This window comes from Prinia subflava, chromosome 14 (genome assembly GCF_021018805.1).
Source record: "Prinia subflava isolate CZ2003 ecotype Zambia chromosome 14, Cam_Psub_1.2, whole genome shotgun sequence".
Taxonomy (NCBI): Eukaryota; Metazoa; Chordata; class Aves; order Passeriformes; family Cisticolidae; genus Prinia; species Prinia subflava.
In genome coordinates this window covers 10,060,599-10,082,410 of record NC_086260.1, presented here as the reverse complement: position 1 = coordinate 10,082,410, position 21,812 = coordinate 10,060,599, and the positions used below count along the sequence as shown (strand labels likewise).

The 21,812-nt window shown below is 46.4% G+C and overlaps 2 protein-coding genes across 3 annotated transcripts; one reads left to right on the top strand and one right to left on the bottom strand.

Moving 5' to 3' along the window:
* Nucleotides 1–602: 602 nt before the first annotated feature.
* Nucleotides 603–14,414, bottom strand: KLF15 (KLF transcription factor 15). 2 transcript variants are annotated; one of them, XM_063411364.1, is made up of 3 exons: nt 13,873–14,414; nt 8,543–9,650; nt 603–2,621 (listed from the first exon to the last, which is right to left on the bottom strand). In XM_063411364.1, exons 2-3 carry the CDS (start codon nt 9,583–9,585, stop codon nt 2,453–2,455), a joined length of 1,212 nt encoding a protein of 403 aa, XP_063267434.1. In that variant the 5' UTR covers nt 9,586–9,650; nt 13,873–14,414; the 3' UTR covers nt 603–2,452. The 2 variants fall into 2 exon arrangements, with proteins under 2 accessions (XP_063267434.1, XP_063267435.1); XM_063411365.1 differs by lacking the exon at nt 13,873–14,414 and adding an exon at nt 10,693–11,742.
* On the top strand, nt 10,738–14,211 carry LOC134558264 (atherin-like). The gene is made up of 4 exons (XM_063411943.1): nt 10,738–10,773; nt 13,086–13,159; nt 13,575–13,946; nt 14,079–14,211. The coding sequence occupies exons 1-4, from the start codon at nt 10,738–10,740 to the stop codon at nt 14,209–14,211; spliced, it is 615 nt and encodes a 204-aa protein (XP_063268013.1).
* Nucleotides 14,415–21,812: the final 7,398 nt, after the last annotated feature.

Below are 21,812 nucleotides of genomic sequence, written 5' to 3'. Positions count from 1 at the left end.
CCATCATGCCAGGCCTTTCTTTAACAGTCTAATCCTGTGATTACTGGTCTCATTGCTTGCTCCTTCCATCCAAGGATGACACAATCACAAATTAAGTCCCACAGTATCACTGTGATGTGCTATTATCCCCATTTTACAAGAAAGGGAACTGCAGAACATGGCAATCAAGTCCTTTGTCTTGGGTCACACAGTGAGTCATGTCACAGTCTGAAGCAAACTTTGAAGCCCTTCCTCATCCACACTAATCACTAAAGCTGGAATTCCCTCAAAACCTGCTTGCTCTGCTTTATTAACCACAGTTTTACTGCATCTACAGACCTGTTCCACAGCAGACAGGAGCTGCGGAAGGCGTTTGTATCCCAGCGTGGCTGCCGAGCAAGGCAGGAGGGCTCCAGTGAAGAGACAAAGCTGAGACATCTCGCGCCTCCCAAGAACTTTCTGAGATGAGAAAAACTGAAGAGAACTTCAGAACTGATCCATCATCTCCCTGTTACACAGCACCTGAAAAGTTACATCCAAGTGAATCAAAATTTCAAGTGCTATTGTCCTGATTACAGAGCTGGCTATAAAGGAAATTAATGAATAATAATTTCAAGGAGGGATTTAAAATTTCCATTTTCATTTTATTGTCAAAGTAAATATATTTTTATGAAGAACAAAAGAAAATATACAGAATTGTAACTTATGTACACTGGCTTTATAGGTATTTTTGTTTCCAATTTACACAAATTTGATACGTTATTAAAAGATATTTTATATAGATATGCATCTATGTACAGTTTTATTTACATACATTCATAGGATGTGATATAAACCAGTCAACAGATGATAGTTCAATTATATTAATTTCTAGAGGACAAAAGGAATGCATTCACTTTAGCCAGACCTGCTGTTCTCGCACAGTGTGGGCTCCTGCTCTGCCTAGCTCTGGGATCACACTTTCCTACTTCCTATTTTGCCAACAGAAAAGACAAACAGATGCCGTCTGCGAGTGGAAAGGAAATGCAACATCCATTATAAAATCATTCCTAATTATCGAATTCTATTTTCTTCTAAAGCTTCTTACAATTGCCAGAGTTCAAAAGGAAAAACAAAACAAGAAGAAACACAAATGAAATCACTTGCCTGCTGCCATCTGATGATTTGCTTAAATTCCCTTCTTAGCCAGCTATCACACAAATTTGTTTCTTTTGGCTACTGTTCTCACCCGTTTGCCCACCCCAGCTGCATGGAGCTCTGACATGGCTGTTGAGAGGGAGAGGATTAGCACTGAGGATCACCCCTAGATGTCGATCTCATAGCGCTGTCCCATCAGGTCATGGTTCCTCCCACCCTCCCTGGGCACAGGCGCATCCTACAGACCCTGCCAGCAAAGAGACTTAGCTCCAGCCAGCCAGGCCTTGACTCACACTGGATGTGGGGATGCCCAGTGCTCACCAGGCACCCCTGGGGCTGGAGGTCTGGTAACTGCCCCCAGCTCACATGAGAAGGCAGGAGCAGAGACAGGAACAGAGCTCAGAGGCTCTCACAAACATCTTCATGGTGCTTTGTGGGCAGACAACAGCTCTTCTGCTAAAGACAGTGGATGCTGCAAACCAGCCTCAAAGGAAAGCAGCGTCCTTTGGCACCTGGGCACTCTTTCGCTCCTCAGCAGCACAGGACAGAAGCACGTGCACAGTTCCAGAGGCTCTGCTCCACGCCATTCCATGCAGTCTGAGCTTCTGGGTTTGCTTGGGACGTGTCTTTGCCTACATATATATATATATATATATGTATGTATGTATGAATATGTATACATAAATATTTATATATAACCCTAGCCAAGGGAAAGGTAAATGTGAGCCGGGAAAATCAGAGATGCATTGAGGCACATTCCAGTGCCCTCCAAGCCTTGTCTGCCCCTATCCCCGACTCCCACTGTTCCTCCTCCTATGGCCAGCCCCTACAAATCCTTGGCTCAGGCGACCCAAAAACAAAGGAGTTGTTTTCATTTCAAAAGGAATTTGCTGTTTCCAAACTGGACAAATAGAGCAGCTTAATAAAAACTCACAATGAGTGGCCTGTACATGAGCAAAGCCCTCAGGAATGCCAGGGCTATAATTAACTAGCAGCAAGCAACTTTTACATTTTCCTGTGCAGCAGAAAACAGCTAAAAATAAAACACTGTAATTTCCAAAAGAAGCAGCAGCAAAGGAGAGACAGATAGAAGGAAAGGAAAATAATATCCTTAAAAGAAAAAAAAAAAAGGAAGAAGCGCCCCGCTCCCCTGACCCAAAAAGAGCTTCATTCTCAAATCATCTTTGAGGGACATGGGGCACTCAAACACGGTGGTATCAAGTAACAGCACTGACTGTTCTCTGAAGACAAATAAATTATCACTAGAAATATAGTGAGCAAAGTGCTATCATGGGCTGTTGTAGGATGGCTGGGCGGGAAGGGAGAGCAGGACCCGTCAGTTCACGGAGCGCACGGAGCGGTTGCTTCGCGGGAACCGGTGCACCTTGACGTGTTTGGACAAGTGGTCACTTCGAGCAAACTTCTTCTCACAGACTGGACACTGGTAGGGCTTCACCCCCGAGTGGGAGCGCCTGTGCCGGGACAGCTCGTCCGACCTGGAGAACCTGCAAGAGAGGAGAAGCCTTTTCAGATAAATGGGAGTTTATGATGCTAAGTCTCTTACAGCTGGTTAAAAGAAGTCCCCTCAGGCCACTGGGAGACTCCAGGAGGTGAAAGGGACACACAGCAGGGCCAGGCTGGTCCCAGCCCACAGGCAGCAGCAGTGATAGAAACACACGACTGCCAACCTCCCCTCGTGTCAGCCCTGGACTCAGGGCAACACATGGAAGCAACCTTTGTACCAGCCTCATCCTGGACCCCAAACATGGGTACAGCTTGACAGAAATGGTGCTGCTCTCGATCCCCCTGCCAGTTCCCTCCAAAGCCAGCCCACCACTTCTCTCCTGCAAATCCAAGCACAGACCCCAACCACTGTCCCGCAGGTGAGGCGTTTCAAGCTCCCACTGACAAAAGCACAACAGGGATCCCCTAATTGCACCCATCCAGATGAATCCAGCCATAGCTACCTAGAAACAACATGACTCATTAGATCCAGATGAAAATTTGGTTTCTGTGTGTGCTCCTGCAGGCTAAATAAAGCATCATTAATAGTACCAGAGATGCTCAGCATGTCAACAGCTGAAATTCAGGTGGGCCCCAGTGGCCATTAGCATAGTTATTTGCATAGTTAGAATGGGTAAATTAAATCAAGAATGAGCATTTAATTACCAAAACTGTAGTCCACAGTCCTTTCAATTTTAGATATTTTCTACCTTCCATCTTAACAGAAAAATCCCCAAATAGCCACCATGAATTCCACAGGCTTTACTGAACCCAAATGAGCTAATTCTTTGGTCTTAAGAGCAGGGCTGGCTCTATTTCCACTTTGGACATCATTGGGAGACAGAGGGTTAATTAACAATGTCACACTAAAACAGCCCTGTCCAGATGGGTACAAAAAATTTGCTGCCTGACAAAGGGCAATTAAGTGTTTTGTTGCCAGAGCAGTAACAAAGAGCAGCACAGACAGAGAGCTTGCAAGAAATGGTATCAGCTGTTTATTTACAATAAATAAATGAAGTCATGGGCACTAGCTGAACAAATTGAGGAAAAAACATGTAGAAAAATGTGCCCTTCTAGAGCAAAATATCACATCATCAACAGAGCAAATACGCTATTTTTATGAAAGGGAGAAAACAGGACTGCTGGGCTCCTATGAATAAATCCCTCATGCAAGTAAAGTTTCCACATAAAGGTTTTAATTAGCTCTGACCTCCCGCCAACAGTTGAGGACCAGGGCATAGGCACTGGGAAAGCTGGTAATGGTTTCCTCAGTTGCTGCAGCTCTTCAGTCTGGTCATGCTCCCCAGAGAGCACTCAGCCTGTGGAAAGCAGGTGCAGGCACTCACCATGGGTAGGATATGGTGTGGACACTTCTCACCCAGGGCATTTCTAGGGGAGATTCTTTCACCTATTCACTTGCTTGTCTTCCTTTCCTTGCTCTGGTATCTTCATGGTGAAAGAGTCAAATTCTCCATGAAGAATAGGCAGTTGTTATAGAACTGTCAACCTGCTCCTTGTCTGGGAAGAGTCTTCTTCATAAAGGCTATGAGAGAAATTTCCCTTCACGCCTTCTACTTGCATCTTTGCTTTCTCTAACACCCCTGGTCCTTTCAGCCATAGCTTCCCAAAAACACAGTCTGGACCTGGCGCAGCAGGGTCAGGGATTTCTCCCAAATCCTTAGCAAAGAGCTAGTCCCAGTTCCAGATCCCTGCAGGGATGCTCTTGTAGGGCTATGGGTGAGTGGGCCTGGAGAGTCTAGGATGCTGCCTGTGCAGACTGCCTCAGTAGGACTGAGTGTTGGACAAGGAACAGACCTGTGCCACATCCAGGGAAAAGAGGGAGCAGAGAAGGAACAGCACTTCTGAAAAGAGCTCTCCTCTTATATAGAGACGTCAAAGAGGTAAAACCAGATGTGGTTGGGTTGCCTTGTCCTATGCCCTTGGTCACTAAGGTCACCATCTGCACCAGAAGTGCAGCAGCACTTGACTAATCCTGCAGAAGAGCTTCACAAGTGCATTTTGAGGGGAATTGCATGGATGGCGGGGGGGAAAGAGGCACATGTCAGGAATGAGCCTGGATGAGTTCATGTGATAAAAATACACTCTGCCTCACAACGATGTCCTTAGCTGAAGAGGCAGGAATGTTGCAATACTGTTCCCCAGCAGTGACGGAAAGATCAACTTACAGAGCCCACAGAAATAAACCTCAAGCTGTCTGTGTGTTTACAAAAAAACAACGCAAAGGTTAGGACAAGGAAGCTGTGAGGATCTGGCAGTCTGGCTCTGCAGTGAAATATCTGCAACACACTCTGGCAGTGAGATCAACCCAAAGAAAAGTGAAAATAACCCACTGTGGAATGCAAAATTCAAAAGGAAAAAAAAAAAAGGAAGCCCCAAGGAATACCTCACTATTCTGTCACTGCCATTTCCAGAAGGATTCCTCCTTCAAAAAAAAAAAAAAAGTGAAAGGATCTGGGAAATCCCACAGCAATCAAAAGAGCCTTCTTCATCCTTCTATCTGGCAGGACCCCAAGGGACAGTAACTACATCTGCCTTGAAGAAAAAATCCCAGAGTTCCCTGAGGTGTAGGAGGTGTCCTGTGTCTCCCAGCCATATGGGGACACTCCTACGTGCTCATGGGGCAAGAAAGGTCAACAGGTCCAGCCTGGTACTCCTGGTCCCTGCCATGGCCACTAGCCATTGAGGTCAGCTCAGGCTGTACTTCTCCTCCAGAGTGGAGGGGAGGCTCTAGATTGATTCTTTCTGCCCATCCCCAGAGCTTTCCTACAAGAAACCAGCACAGCTCTTGTGCACCTATCATCCCCTTGCACAGCAGCAGCAAGAAAAGCCAATGCAAGATGCCTGCCCTGCCCCATGTGTGGTACTGTTCATGGTCACTCAGGCCCAAGCACACTCCTGGCCACACATGTTACAAACCTTTAAAGCCTCCCTGCCAAACCAGGCAGAGCTTATGGCCCATGCTGTCACCTGTGGAGCCTCCAGCCAGAAGATGCAGTGGGGTGCATTTAAAGGTGATTACCTCATCCCCCAGCCTTGCAGCAACTGCAGCTTTGCAGGGTGCTGTGCCAGGGAGGGGAAGCAGGAGCTTCTCCTGCTGTGCCATAACACAGCTGCTGGGCCAGCCCACACTGCAGCTCAGCTCTTTGGCTGAGCAGTGCTAACCAGAGGCTGGGGTGCCAAAGGTAGAAAGTGGCACGACACAGATCAGTGCCCTGACCCGTCCAGGGAACACAATGGGTCACTGGCCATTGCCAGATGAGCACCACTCTGCAGACTGCCAAAAACAGCCCTTGCACTGCGCCTAGGAAGGGCACAAGCAAGCAGGGTTCAGCCTCCGTGAGAGGAGTACGAGGGGTCTCCTCATGGTAGCTAAGAGCCATCCTAGCAGTTAACAAAAAGGGTTTGCTGAGTGCACATTCCAACCCTGGTGAATTTAAAACATCATAGCAGGGCTGCAGAGAGAGCTGAGGAACATTTAACCTTCCCGCTGAGCTCAGACACTTTGTGCTAGGCAACACTTTGTTTTGGTTTTAAAATTACTATCTCCAGTGAGATCAGCTCTTAAGTGTCTTCAGTGAAAAAATAAATACACAAGCACAAGAACGCAGGGAAAAGAGGGGGAAAGCAGAGCCCACCAGTGTTTTAGTTCTTAAATTCATTTGAGATCATGTAGACCTGGGAGCAAAAAAAAGTGGCCTATGCATAAGACTTAAGTCATGTGAGACTTAAGTCACAGCTCTCACTGAACTTCTGCAAAGGTAAACATGGTTTATTGATGAAAGGGGACTGAGTATTTCAATGCTCAGTTGGGTCTGGCCTTTGATGTGGAAGCAGCATGCAGGGGATGTACAGCAATCTAAAGCTGGTGCTAAGGATTGCTGTGAGCACAGGAGGCAGCTCCCCAAACACAGCCTCTCCTGCTGGCTACAAACTTCTCCTCTTGTAGCAGAGCCCTTCCAAAGTTTGGGGGTTCTGGGGATTGGGATTGCAGCCCAACTGTGAAATTCAACAATACAAACAGTAACAGAGTTTGAAAAGCCGTTTGCAGCAGCTGTTTGTGGACAAGACATACGTTCTTCATTAGGAAGGTGATTAATTTCTCATTCCTGTTGTGTTCATCTTTAAAAGTGGTGGCTGAGAGTTCAGGGTGCTCCAGGTTGTGGGACCTGCACTTCTTTTGGCCCACCAGCATCCTACGCTTTTGATGCAAACCATTCACCACAACACTTTGAGAAGAGAGGCACCTGTTGTAAATTTAATCATACTTTATCACTTAATATTTTTCCTAGATGTTCCCCTTGGTTTTGTATCTTGGGGAACACCAGCTTTGTGATAAGACAGAGCTAGAGAAGGTCATCCACAGGCAATGCTTCAGGCTCCTGATCTTGAGCCACAGAAGTCACTGCGAGCGTTGGTCCAGGTCTCAGCATGGATCAGACAAACCCTCACGTAACATGTGCATTTGTCACAAAAAGGAGAGCTGTGCTCACATCCCAGCACAAGGAAAGCCAACATGACACCCACATCTGCTGCCTGTGCACACTTACTCTGGCAACCAAACAAAAAGCAGCAAGTGCCTGCACTGCAGGTCAGGAGCAACCAGCCCGCAGTTCCTGGGACCAGTCAGCTGAAAAATGCAGCTTTGGTGAAAGGGCACCCCAAGCAGCAACAAACTGAGCTCAGGAGAGGTGCCACCAGGACAAAAGGGAACAAATCACCACCAGTTTGTAGAGCGACCATAATCTGATCTCCTCAGCCCTTCTGAGAAGCAAACTTCAGACTGGCCCAGCTGGGGAAGAGAGGGTTCAGCTCCATTGTGACCTTTTCCCTCAAACCAACCCAGCCATCTCTAACTGCTGCATGTCTCACATACTCGCATTTTTACACAACACTCTCCTGTTACTTTTTACCTCATCTGTTGCCCATGATCACAACCTATTTTCTCATTATAGACATTGCTCACTGAAGCTCTGCAGCATACTATTTGCCAGAAATTCAGTTTAATTTAACACAAGGTTAAGATTATATTTTCTCCCATCATCATTTGTGGTGCTGTACATTAGCATTTGCCAGCAGGCAAGCCAGTAATACAGCTAACTGGAAAGAAGGAGGAAGGCACCTGTCAAAGCTTCCTTAAAATAAAAAGTTGGTATTTTTTTAAAGGACTAAATTTTTCAATTCATATTAAAAATAAAATATTTTAAAAATCCTTCTGGCAAACATTTTCTCAGTCAAACCTGCAATCTTTCATTCAAGCAATGCTTAACTCCACCGCAGCCTTCTGGTTATGTTGTTACATCTGACAGCTTTTTTGCAACTTTGAGTGGCACCCACGCATTTTTCTGAATCAAGACAGAGAATAAAACTCAGAGTATGCCAGAGTGTCACTGCCAGCATTTTCAGAAGGAGTGGGATGGAGTGCATTTTCTATGAAAGTGCACAGAATACTGCTTTTAACCACACTTGCTTATCACAGCCCTTTACTGACCACATTTAGTCCCACACAGGGCTGTGCACAGCAATTCTGCCCTCAACCATCCTGTTCACTCAGCCTCAGCTGGGGGTCGGCTGAGGCTGGTGTACTGCAACCACACTAATGCAAACACCAGGTCTTACCTGTGGCAACAAGCTTAATCTGACCCTCTAGAATGAAATATAAATTATAATGGACTACATTTATTTTTTTAAGACACTAAAACTGTTGGTGCCAGCAGGTGATGCTGTGCTATTTAATTTATCAAAACCTAACAGGAAGAAAAAAGGCCTTCATTGTCAAACCAACCAAACAAGTTCTGGTAATAGAAAGTTTATAAATCAGAGTACAAACCTACTTGCACAGCAAGTTAGGTCAAGTGAGCAAAAAGGGGAAGGGGTTTGGACAGAGCTGCACCCCAATACTGACCTCCATCCACAACCAGGCCACGTGCACGCAAAGGGCTTTTCTCCTGTGTGCCTCCTCAGGTGGGCTTTCAAATGGCTGCTTTTCGTGTACATCTTGGTGCAACCAGGAAAAGAACATTTATGCATTTTAATGAGTTCGGCTGCAGGGTTCTTTTGAAATTTCTGACCCATGATGATTCCCGTCTGCCCCTGGATCATGCCCCCTGGCCCAATTGGCTTGGCGGCAATGGGGACAGGAGCGATGCGCACAAATTTAGAGGACAAGTTCAAATTGGATGACTGAACTATCTGAGGCACAAGGGCAAATGTCTGTCCTTGGATGTTGACTAGGAGCTGTGCAATTTTAATGTTCTCCTGTGCTGGTCCTTGGGAACTGGGGCTCGTGTTGGACTCCTGTTTGACCTGTACAGGCTGAATTTGGAGCATAACCGGTATTCCATTCTCCAGGGTCATTCCTCCATTTGAAGCCTGGCCACCTTCCGTTGAGCTGGTTAAGTGTTCATTTTTACTCTCTTTTAAACTAGTACTGGGTAACATATGGTCTTTTTGCTGCAGTGAAGCAACAGAAACCTGGCTGCAAGGTCTCAAGTCCTTGGTCTCGCTTTTAGGTCTTTCTTTGAGCTCCAAGTCCATGTTCTCCTCCAAAAATTCCTCAATTTCCTCAAGTGTGGGCTGAAATGGTCCTGAGTCTTCCATATCCACGGCAAATTCAGGCAACCTAAAGTACTCCTCTTTCACTATTGGCTGAAGTCTCCTTTTGTCCCACCATGACGCGGTGGTGTTCCCCAAAGATGCCTGGGACAATAAATAGTCTAAGATACTGTCCTGACTTTCTGCACTGGATGTGCTTCCATAGCTGGAGCTGAGGACCTGGGAGTCGGGGCTGGAACATGAACAAAAGCTGGACGAGTCACTGTCATCTTCTGACAAAGGAGAGGGCAGCATTTGATAGGACCTCACGCCTGCTGTCATGTCCCCAAAGTATCCAAGAGAAGATCTAGTGGATGAAAAGGATTCATCAGTAGGCAGCAAGTGATCCACCATTCCTGGATGATCTTTTAAGGATGTCCCAACAGCATATACCAGGCAGCCAAAGTTCAGGTGAGAGCCTGAGTGCAGGAAAACAAAACAGCAACAGTCAGAAGTTGGTTTAATAATTTATCTCTATGAACTGCAGCTCGTAGAGCCCTCTAGCCCACAGGAAAGTCCAGAGCACCCAGCCTCCCTGCGTACACAGGCTGCTACAAGCTTTGATATGTCTGCACCAACCCCCGAGGACTGTCAGGGCTGAAGCGTTTTGCAGGATTGCACCACATATTTGTAAAAGAATTCTGTCAGAAATCATTTCCCAACCATGTGTGCTCCAGATTTACAGCTCCATTACAGAATATTACCAGCAAGAAAAAATAAATAACGAGCTTTCACCTAGCAGTGAAATCCAGAGGCAAAGAAGGGAATGGGAAGAAAAAAATAAAATGTTGAAATTTTTGCCACCAAAAAGAAACAAATAAAAAGTTTATTGCTGGTGGCAATAAAATGCAAATCCTTTCCCTATCTTGTAGCTTTCCACCAACCTTATTTTTAACTTCCTCAGTTCTACAAATATAGGCTGTTCAGCATAATGCAAGGATCAATCTGGCAGGAGCCAAAAATATTTACTGTGCTTCAGCATTTACAAGGCGGATTTTCCCCTCCAGATGTAATGAATCAGTGTGCCAACGTCATCATCACCTGCGCTGTCCTTAATAAGGCTGGCACCGCACTGAGCTAATTACTATGCCCTGCCAGCCAGCTGGTGGCTGCTTTCACCCTCTGCTCCACGCTCTCCACTCTCGGGGCAGAGGCTGGGCTGAGCCGAGCCAGCCGCTGAACCCTGAACCCGACCGGCACCCCGAGCTGCCCCCGGTGCCCTGCCCGCGCTGAGGCAGCGAGCGGGCAGCAGCCCGCAAATCCCGGCTCAGTCAGCCCTAATCCCGCTACAGCCCCACAGCAGCAAACCCCACCTTTCCCTGCCCCACAGCTGCGATTGTCCTGCGCTTTACCAGCTAAAACAGGCAAACTTCCTAGAAAGGCACCTGGGCGGGGGGAGGCAGGAGGGACATCTGCGTATCTCTGACCTCCCCGAGGGAAAAAAAAACAAAAATTGCTTACGGACGGAGATTATGCCCCTCAGAGAGCAAGCGCAGAGACCTCGGGATGGAGCGAACACTGGCCCTCAGTCATTTGCTCAAGGTGACTGATTGAAAACAGAGCTGTACATGTGCATAATAAAACAACTCTTTCTGTGGAAGGTATGCGGACTGCAGAGATAGAAGTCATTCGATCAGCCTATGAGGCTGTGTGTGTGTGTGAATTAGGAGGCATGTGACCCAGCGTGAAGGAAATGCCAGTCAATCTTGTTACACGCTGTCATTTTCCACAGGCTCTGCCGCTGCGCTTTGGACGCTTTGCCATGAATAGTCAATAGCTCCCAGTTTTGTGCAGGCGAGAGGATGGTTGTTACTGCTGTTGCAGAGCATCTTTGCTGCCTCATCTCCAAAATTTGCCCTGTCTTTCCTTCTCTGGAGAAAAATCAAAAGGTGTCTGTATGCTCAGTGCTGCAGTGAACACAGAGAGAGGTATTTTACACGATACCCTTAAAGACCTCTGTCCCATTGGCAACATCTATTAATATTTCACAGGAAGAGGAGGGGAAAGCCATATTTCTTAAAGATATGGCTTTCTCTTTCATAGACACATGGAGGAAACAGGGACAGGGTGAAAGAAAGAGTTAAAAGTAAGATTGCACATTTTCCTGGTCCGTGTGTCCTGTTGGTCAGCTATGCCTCTGAACCAATAATGAAACACCTACATGTGCTGAACATGAGGAAGTTCAAACAGAGGTTAGTGGCTCTGTTTTGTGACCTTAGCCTATAATCATGTCTTATAGTAAAAGCGAAGAGTTAGGAGAGCTGAACTATTTCTAACACACTTCTTTATTTTTTTAATCTCTGTGTTGATGGAAAGTTTCCCCAGCAGAAGTCCCATAGCTGAGCTATTCCAGTTTTGAAACAGAAAGCACCATCTGCTTCTGAAAAATTAGTATTGGCATCTGGTAAGAATTTACCCAAGCTGATTGTTTCTATCTTGCACCAAAAACTGGTGACTGCCTTGAGAAACACAGGGCAAAAAGGAAGACTTGCCCTCAGATGATTTCTGATCCTCCCTCTAATGTCTGTATTATTCCAGCTTAAACTTCTGAAGAATGAGGCTGTGAGGGAAATCTGGACTGAAACATGTGCTTTTCTAAGAAAAGCTGGCATGCTCTGCGTACACCAAAAGCAGTTGGTGAACTTCTTAAAAAAAAAAAAAAAAAAAAAGAAATCTTTAAGGTTTTTTTAAATGCCTGCAAGAACTGGGAAGCCACATATCAAAATATCGATATATTTCCCTGGGAATAGGACTAAACTGTAATTTGAATAAGGACTTAAAGGAGGGGGGGTGGGGGGAAACAATGAACCCCTAGCAACTGCTCTGGGCCAGTTACCTCAGCAGAAAACAGCCAGCAGGCTTGTTTCCCATCTCTTTTGACAAGGAACAATGTCATTGGATGTAACCAGAGGCTTTTTAAGAGGGGACTGTCAGAGCCAAATAGATCCAGGCACATTACAGGCCAGTTCTGCTTTCTGTGCACTCTCAAAGCTTGCAGAACAGCCAAGAAGATTTTGGAGAATGCCTGGAATGTAGGATCGGGCCCTGGCTATATTTTTCTCCTAAAGGCCAGGCTAACAACCAAAAGGCTTTCATCCTTACTTTGCCTGAAGACACAGCCAAAACCAGAAGATTAGAAAACAAAACCAAAAAAAGCCGGGGCTGTGAAGGCTATGAAAACTAATGATGCTGTTTCCATAACACACTTTCATCTCTAGGAACGTTGAAAACATGTTAGAAATGTAAGCACCTATAGCGAGACCGCAGTGTCTGAGCCACTGGAAACAGCACTTCTGGAGTGAAATACAGCAGCTGTTCAGCAACACCACCATCTCCAACTTTATTTTAAGAGTTCCCTGGGTTGTTATGATGTCCTTTCTGCCAAAAACATGTTGTTCTGTTTAAAACCTGTCCATCTTATTGCCAGCTAAAAAAAAAATAATGACAAAAAGCAAACCAGAGATGACATATTTTGACGCAGAGCAACATTAAAATGTAAAGTCCTGGGAACTTGCTGAAAAATGGGGATGCATTTCCCAGCCTGTCATTTCTGGACAGTCAGCCCAGCACAACTGATCACACAGCATATATGAGACGCTGACAGTTCATTTCCTACATTTACTACCACAGCTTTTTCTAGTTTAAGACTAATCTCTTCAGGGTTTTCTCTTGTTCCCTAGAAGGTTTTAAATCTCTTCAGGCTGACTTCTACTCCACAGACAGAACTATAAACAAAGCAATGAAGCAGGCCTAGCGTTTCTAAGAAATTAAAAGAGAAATGCGGGGGGGGGGGGGGGGGGGAGCGGGGGGGAAGAAAAAGAATTTTAAAATCATAAAAAGAAGCCGTGAGCCAGGCTCATCTCCCCATTTGCTCTCATCTCCTCCGCAAGGTGGCTGTGCTGCTCCCCGGACACAGCGGGGTGTTCAGGTTTGTTTTTTCCAAACCCGTTGCTCCTGCGAAGCTGCAAAAACATTCCCAAAGCTTTCTTTTCTGAAAACTATCCCGCTCCGGCCCCAAACTTTGGCTTCCACAAGAGGAAGCACTTCACCTGCAGCAGGCACAGGCAGTGGCCCCGCCGGAGCGCACCCCGCTGCCTCTGCACCCCGGCAGTGAAAGGTGCCCCGAAATACGCGTGGCACCGGCCGCCTGGGCAGGGAAAGGCGTGCCGGGACACACACCGAGAATCCCCACTCCAGCACCGGCACAGCCAGGCTTCCACGGCTGCAAAACATGCTTGTTTGCGGGTTTTTAAATCGTGGTTTTTTGTCTGTTTGTCCCGTTTGTAGAGGTTTTTTTTAAATTAATATTTGTTTTATTGGTTTTTCCTTTCATCCTTTTTCAGGAGGCTTCGGGGGCCTGAGCTCCCTCTCCCACCCCCTCCAGCGTGGTCGCGATGCGATATCGTGAATAAGCCCCCCTCGCCGTCTGTCACTCCACGGCACGGCACCGCTCCAGCCCGAAAACGGTCCCGAGCCCCGGCTGCTGCCCCGCCGGGGATGGAATTCCGCCTGCCCCCTCCGCTGTGCGGGGCAGCCCGGGCACACCTCGGGCACACCTCGGGCACGGCCCCCGACCCCCGCGGTGCTGCGGCAGCGGGCGCGGAGGCACCGCCGGCGGGACGCGGCCCCGCTCGCCCTTACCTGAACTCCTCTGCGAGCCGCGGGCCAGCAAAGGCCACGAACGACCAGAAGAAGGCAACAACGACGAAAACGAGGTGGGGGAAACCCCAAACACAGCCCAGCCACAAAAAAAAAAAAAAAAAAAAAAAAAAAAACTACAGAAATAATAATAATTTTAAAAACCAAAGAAAAATTTCAAAAGCCACACATGCACGGTAAAAATGCAGGACTAAACCCAAGCAAAGCCACAGCAGCAGCCCGCAAAGGCAGGAACGGCCGGGAACGCGGAGCGGCGGGAGGCGGGCGCAGCTCCCCCGGGAGGCGGGTGCGCGGCTGCGGAGCGCGGCCCCGCTCCCGTAGTACTATATCCCCCTCACATGACGGGCGCCCGGCCGCGGCGGGGGAGGCCGGGGAGAGGCTCGACCGCGTCCGCCACCCCCATTGGCCCCGCCGCGGCGGGGGCTGGCCCGGCACCGGCCTCAATGGGAGCCGCGCTCGGCCCCGGGGCGGCGCCGCGGGCCCGGCCGCGGGAGGGTGCGAACCCCGGGGTGCGCGGGCCCGGGGCGCCCGGCGGGGCCCGCGGCCGCAGGGCGAGCGGGTTTAAACCGAGAGAAGGATTCAGTGTGGGGCAGAATGTTTCACAGTGAGGTTGAGGTAACCCCGGAACACGTCGCTCGAAAAGGTGGTTGATGCCCCATCCCTGGAAACATTCCAGGTCAGTTTGGACAGGGCTCTGAGCAATCCGATCGGGTTGAAAAGGTCCCTGCTCCCTGCAGGGAAGTTGGACCAGGTGGCCTGTTCGTGTTCCTTCCAACCCAAACCATTTTGTGAGTCTGTAAGTGTGCAAGCCTCTGGACATCTCCTGGAGATGTGAGTCCCTGGGGAGGAGTGAGGAGTCCCATGCCCTCTCTCCTGCTGCACACCTGCCCCTTTGCCACCCGCCAGAGCTTGATGGGATGGGGGATTTCCAGCATGCTAGAAAGTATTGGCATGTGTGTCCCACATGCACGCACCATTGTCACTACAGACATCACTAGTTCTTCATATAAACATACATAATAATTGATGTATATGTATATACATACATATATACACAAACACACTATAGTTATGCAATATGTGGTATGGATCAGGATCTATGTTCAACTCCTGCAGAGGAAGCTCACAGTGGGGCCAGCTGCAGCAGCAGTCAGTTTTTCTGCTGAACTGGTGGTTTTTCAAATTCAGTTTTTCCTTTGTTCAGATTTATTGGGAAGGTGCAGCCTGGGATATCAGAATGCAGTCCTATCACAACAGGTCTGTGCACCCGTTTTTGAGGACAGATGGGACAGTACACCATTCCTTCTCCTTACAGTAAGCCTTGCTGCCCTGCAGGGAAATGAAGTATTAATCTCATTTTAGGGGGAAACTGAGGCATAGAGGATCAAACAAAAGGTCTGAGGCAGAACCTAGATGCAGTCTCATCTCTTTTCAAATCCAGCCTTATTTAAACTCAACAAAATATCCTCCATCTGCATTTCTTCAGAATTGCCAGTAACACATCCCACAGCCCAGCAAACACAAACCAGTCTCTTCCCAAGAGGACATTCAGCCTCAACAAGTCATGGCCGGGTAGCAGCACAGGGGTGACCCTACAGGTGCTCCTTCATCCCACTGGGGACGATCAAAGGACATGGGGGTGCTTAGGGCTCTGCTCTCATGCACAGACCTCGTTCTTCCTCTACACATTGTCTCAATGAATAATGCATGAATATGTACTCATCAAAATCCTAGATACTATATTTGTAAAAATACATCAGGGCCAAATTCTGCGTTAGTGTAACTTCACTGACGTAAAATAGGATTACTTTGGTAAAATTGCTTCCTTAAATATTTTTACCTAAAATAGATGTTTGGCAAACCTTGTTTTACTGCTTTTTCTCAATTAAAACCCCTTTGTTTCCTGAATAGATGAAGTTTAGTGTGATTTAGCAATGTAAAGAACATGAAATTTAGATACAGCTAAAGGCCTCAAGGCTGGGCTTTAGTGAAATTTGAATTGTTGGCTCTACACGTACAAAATTCCTTGTAATGTTTATTACATGCAGAGGTTGCAGTCTTAATTTTATCATTACTATAACCTACCTAGGCACTGGGACATTTTAGTGAATTCTCTAACTTGCATTTTTCCACTTGCAAAAGGCAATGTGTTCATATTTTAGTCACAGTCATTCTGAAGTTTCTTTAAATTGCTAGAGGTGCAGTGAAGTCCCATATTTACCTTATGTGGAAATAAACCGGTGTTTTCGCAGTTCTGCTTTTCAAGTTTCATCCGTTTTACTGGGCCCACAACCTTTTCGCTTCCCTAAAAGCACCACTGGAGGCTGGGTCCTTTGTGCACTGTGCAGCTGCAGGGCTGAACTGTTGGCTGTCTCTGGGGCTGAAGATAGAAAGGTGAGAAGTTTTCAGTGGGCTCAAGCAGATCCAAACATGTGCTGCTGTGAGAGGGGATGCACAGCCACCATCCCTTGTGCCAGCACCTGCCCCGTGTGGCTGCATGTCATGATGGAGGAGGGATCTGATACTTTTTCACATCTGAAGAACCCTACTGAGCATCTCAGCCTTTCAATACTGCTATGAGGTGAAATGCCATGGAAAATATCAGGAAAGTGTAACTAAGGCATCTGTATTTCTCCCTGAGTTTTCCAATACTCTTTCCTGAGTATTAGAAATGCAGACAGGCAGTGCACAGGACCTGGGAAGCAAATCCAGAGCATGCAGAATGAACCCTGACACAAGCTCACTCACACACAGTGTGACAAGTTCTGGATGCACCAAATCTTTCCCTATGGCCAGATCCCCTTTGCTGTGCACACAGAATCGACAGGAAACTTCAGCACAGCCCTTGTGTGCAGGCTCAGTAACTGTGCCTTCAGCATTCCTGGGTGTCCAGAGCTCTTGTAGAAATTGCTAGCCTGACCAGGCCGTTGGACATCAGTATACCCTGGACAAATATCCAAAGTCCTCTTTTTCTGCCCAGGAAAAATTTCTAGACACAAACAAAGGACACGTTAAAACCAAACAAACAGGATATACAATGACACAAGTTCTGATGCCTCACTACAGCACAAACCTGTTACCTTACAACAGAAAATAATGGGAAAATGCATAAAAGTCACTGCCTCCCAGAATGCCAATCTGGGGTTGTCCTTGCTGAAACATCCCCACAGCTTCATCCATTATAGCATCTTTCCTGAGCAAAGATTTTAACAGAGAAATTTCCTTTCTCAGCTAGAACACATTTTCTTATCCATGAGTCTGCTGGGAGTGCCTTGAACTGAAAACCTGGTTTTGAGGTCTGCAGGCAAACCTTGGGGCTTAAACCCAAAACTGAAGATTACAAGCTACAGTGGCAGGTGCCAGCCTCTGAGCTGACTCAGCCACTTTTCCTCGATGATCTCTGAATGCACTTCTTAAGCTATGAACTGGTTAATTCTTCTGAGCCCCATGACAGCGAAAGCAAGTTGACATACATCTAAGATTTGCTCAAAACTTTGGAAACACTACAGGCCTCTATTAACAGCAGGGGAATGCACAGATCTAGATAAATATAATTACTTCTGATCCCTTTTTTCTGCCAGCTTTTCATGAGAACCAGCAATGACTGTTGGGCTGAGACAAGATTTTGGGAATTAATTTTTGTGCATCCATGATTGATGTCTCACATCAGCATCCTTCATTTGGTACTGCAGCACAACTGAGTCCTCATTCCATGCTATGAAATACATATGAATTTTCCCAACCCACCCTTTTTGTGCATCACTAAGAGATTTCCTTCCCTTTTTCCACCTCTTCAAAAACTCCTTTGAAAACCCATTGTTACTTCTGTCCCTGGATATTACTTGGGGAATTTCCATTCTCTCTTTTGCCACCTTTCAGGAGAGAACTTCAGTCAAACTGGTTGCCTTACTCAGAGTCTTTCTGGCACTGGCACAGCCCAGCCAAACCCTGGGGATTACACAGAGTTAAGGTCCTTTTAACCAGCTTTTGTCTGATGTGTGTGTGCTAAAGATCTAGTCAGGAAAGGCAGATAAACCTCAGCATTCAAACTTTTAAAATTTTTCCTGAAGATAATTATTGCCCTGCTTTATAAAGTTAAAGAGATGGGAAAGGCAGCAAAGGGTTCCTCCATGCCACACTCAGCAGTTTACACCTCAGAATTATCTGGCTCTGCTCATTTTTTTCCTTTCCATACATGCTCTACAGAGACTGACATTTCCTGCCTCGGATCTCCTCCTCTTTTGTATACTGGTTGCACAGTTCTGTGTTACAAATTACTTCTCATTTTTGAGGGGACTTGAAGGAAAAGCATTTGAACTTCATGGATGGGCAAAGAGAGGGATTGGGTTGCGCTGGGTGAGTGCTTTGCTGTTTTTAGAGGTCACCTGTGGTATTTCTGCCCTAGCCCTTGCTCTTTCCTATTTACTGCAGCAGCAAACTATTAGTAATCTGATGAGGCAACCAGCCACCTGGCAAAACAAGGGTTAGTCAGGCTGAATTGATTATTCACACATTACCATCTCATTTACAAATCAAGGTTGGTCTTTTTCCAATGAAAGAAGCAAAAATAATCAAGCAGAGTTAAAAAATAAAATAAATAAATAAAAAGGAAGTTCAAATTCTATTTGTTTGTTTTGTGTGTTGTTTGGGGTTTTTTTCAGTTTTTTTAAATTAGTCTCCTGCAGATGGATCCCTTCCATGTGCCACAAAGCCCATGGTCACATCCAGCTGAGCTCTACTGGGCTTCAGATTTCAGCACCACAACAGTTACATGGGGACATAGGGAACAAAAAAAGCCTGTCAGACTCTCCAGTAATCTTATGATCATGTTAACTTATCAGTCCTTGACACTCACAGATTAGGACTGTAAGTTCTCTTGGTACTACAGAAATATTGACACAAAGAATATGTTTATCCCTGGCTGTGTCTCTGTAGGACAAGATGGAAACAGCAACAGCAATCTCAGGACTTAATTTCTTTGGCCTTGCCAGGGCATCTGTGTTGCAGGGCCAACAGTTTATTGATTTTGGGTTTTTTACTTTCCTCCACTGGTTTGGAAATTATGTTGTCTTTTCAAGTCAGAATCAAGACTCATAGGTCCAGGGGGAGATAAGTTGGAAGAAACTAATTTTAGGATTTTTTATGCTATTATGCTTTTGACTGTTAAAGACAGTGGGGGGACCAGGGGAGAGTTTCTGATTTTCTCCCAAACTTTCTGTTCATTAATATACTGAGAGAGAAGATGTTAGCTGACCTTTTGGCTGCATTTCTCTAGGCCATCTTTAGCCAGGTCCAGCTCCAACCTCGGGTTTCCACATTCAATCCCTGCACTTTAATCTGGCAAAAGCACCCACGGAGCAGAGCTGTTCCTGCTGACATCATGGACATCGAGGGAATCAGACCACCCTCTGCAAGGACAGGAGCGTGCTGAGCGTGTGATACACAAGTTGTCCCATCGCTGCCTCCCCGGCTTGATGGCAAGGTGAAGCACGAGAAGAAGGGCTCAGCTCTTTAGACCTTGGTGCTGAAGCTGCCCAGCAGCCGATGCCTTCAGCGGAGCACACACAGCTCCTTGTAAGGGGTCCAAGGGCAAGGGGCACGGCACAGCCCAAGCCGGCCCTCCCGAAGATGAATCAGGACAGGCAGGTCTGTAATTGTGACAAAACCCACTGATTCACCTGGAGGAGATTCAGAACCCACCTCTGTTCATCCAAGTTTAGGAAACCAAAACGTACTGGAAGACGTACAGGAAGATCTGGGATTGGATGGACGTTGGCTCCAGTTCAGGAGTGGATCTGCGATAAATTGTATTCCCCTGCCCTCTCCTGGAAGGAACACGCCAGGGCTGGGTGCATTTGTGCAGGATCCTTGTGCTGTGCACTGCGGGTACGTGGCTCAGGGAGGTGGGGAGAGGAGATGGTGGTTCTGAGGACAGCGTTTACAGGTCTGAACAACGATGACCATGTTGTGTCCACCGTGCATTGCCAATACCACATCTGCCAGACACTGGCGCGCCTCTCAAGAATTTGAATGTCTTCAAGGAAGAGCTGCCTGCCTGTTTGCCCATTTGCATTGAATTGGGAAACAGAGAGGGTGACCCAACCGAGACAATTCAGAGCCTCTTGCTCGCCTTAAATAGCAAAGACGGAGCCTACATGCAAACACAGTGACCTTCGCTCAGGTCACAGCTGGAGCAGCACCAGGTGAGAGATGCAACCCCAGACAGAGCTCCTGTAGGTGCCAGTGCAGAACAGACAGCTGGGACCCCAACACTTGGCCAGTGATACGGTGAGAGTCCAGCAGGGAGGTCAACTCAATCTCCTTGGAGGCTGTAGAGTAGAGAAAGCATGAAAGTCCTCAAAATTAGAAAGATCTAGGTCTGGTGCCTGGTCCTGAACCTTCAGCTGTTATGTTACTGTTACTGCTCCAGGCACAGAGTTCAGTGAATATGACCCATTTACATAGATTCATACACAGATATATTAGGAGACTTTGCAAAGCTTCCTGCTTCTCCAGAGACACTGGAATCACATTCTTCTTTTTTCTAAACATCAAACAGCCAAAGCAATATTAGTCCTGTTCTACAAGGGATTGATTAGCAAATCACTGCTGTTGAGATAATAATGAGAGCAATGAACCACAAAAGCCATGTGCAGAAACTCTATAAATAAGTCTCTGGTTCAGTATTTACAGCACAGGACTATGGATCAGGAGCTCTGGAATGGCAGAACCAACCACATGTGCACTAGATAACCTCAGAAGTGTCTCACATGCTTCAAGATTTCTTTGTAGTTGTGTTCCACCAAGTCTTTCTAAACCCAGCAAAGAGTTATGCAAAGAGGTATCCTCTGGCATGTCAGGTAGGTAAATCACCTCCTTCCAGCTGGGGTGCTCTCAACCCAGCATTGTAGACAGGCTGTGAGCAAAGGTTGGTGGGGACATGATCTTTTAAACCTTGACTAACTGCTCTGTCTTCATGATGGGAGAGTCTCTGAGAGCAAAATAGACCCCACCTAATATCTTGACCAGTTCCACAACTGTTTTTTCCCTGCTCCACCCAAAACCAAGTCCTATTTGCTGGGTTTGCAGTATTTTCAGCACCTCTTTACCCTCCCCTTCACCCTCTTATCAAAGAGATGAAGTCAATAAAGTAGTTCCAGCTGTCTTAAAAAGCGAGGTTTGTATTTCCTGCTTCAATACAGGGTTAAAAACAATGTTTCTGTTCATCACAGAAATAAATGTTAAATGGAAGCTGAGTTATATCTCTCCTGTGACTAATGTTCTAGCTTGTTTTCCAAAGTTAATTCTTCATACGCTTTTTTCCCCCTCTTGTTCCTTTTTACATTTGTCCAGGCTCCTGTGTTCCCATGAGACTAATTACCCACTCAGCAGTTACTCTGAAGTGCAATTGTAATAGCTGGCAAAACTCTGCTCTTCTATGCAAGCTTTTAAAATATTTCCTCAATTTATTTCAAATAGCACCACTCTCTGGAGCTTCTTTCCAATTTGTGTTGCCCTGGACTAAGATTTATTTTGCTGCCATTGAGAGCTGACTGCTTTGTTTGTCCCAGGACAGATATTCTCAGCAGAATAATTAATAATAAAAAACAGACAAAAAACTCAAAGAAACTGGATTGATCATATCAAAAATTATCCATCGTGATGCAATCTTCTATTTTTTCATCTAGTGGGTCCTTAGTAGCAATGTAAGCAAAGAAAAACCACTGATTCAGACCTGGATTATTCTTTCTCAAAATACAGATGTGATCATATTGTTTTCATTCATATCCACCTTAGACTTGTCTAAAAGTTTAGGGGAAGATTAATTACATATCCTGCGATTTAAAGATGCCCATTTTCTTACTCTGTAGGTGTTTCTGTGCAATATATTTACCGCTGCTGCTGTTACAAGCAATAATGGA

Bases quoted from the DNA above. Each gene is read 5' to 3' on its own strand.
- KLF15 (XM_063411364.1), bottom strand. From the start codon at position 9,585: ATGGTGGATCACTTGCTGCCTACTGATGAATCCTTTTCATCCACTAGA. The intron at 2,622-8,542 runs GTCAGTATTGGG...CCTCTCTTGCAG, and splicing joins TGGCCTGGTTGTGGATGGAG to GTTCTCCAGGTCGGACGAGC.
- LOC134558264 (XM_063411943.1), top strand. From the start codon at position 10,738: ATGGAGCGAACACTGGCCCTCAGTCATTTGCTCAAG. The intron at 10,774-13,085 runs GTGACTGATTGA...GCCGTGAGCCAG, and splicing joins CCCTCAGTCATTTGCTCAAG to GCTCATCTCCCCATTTGCTC. The intron at 13,160-13,574 runs GTTTGTTTTTTC...ATCCTTTTTCAG, and splicing joins GGACACAGCGGGGTGTTCAG to GAGGCTTCGGGGGCCTGAGC.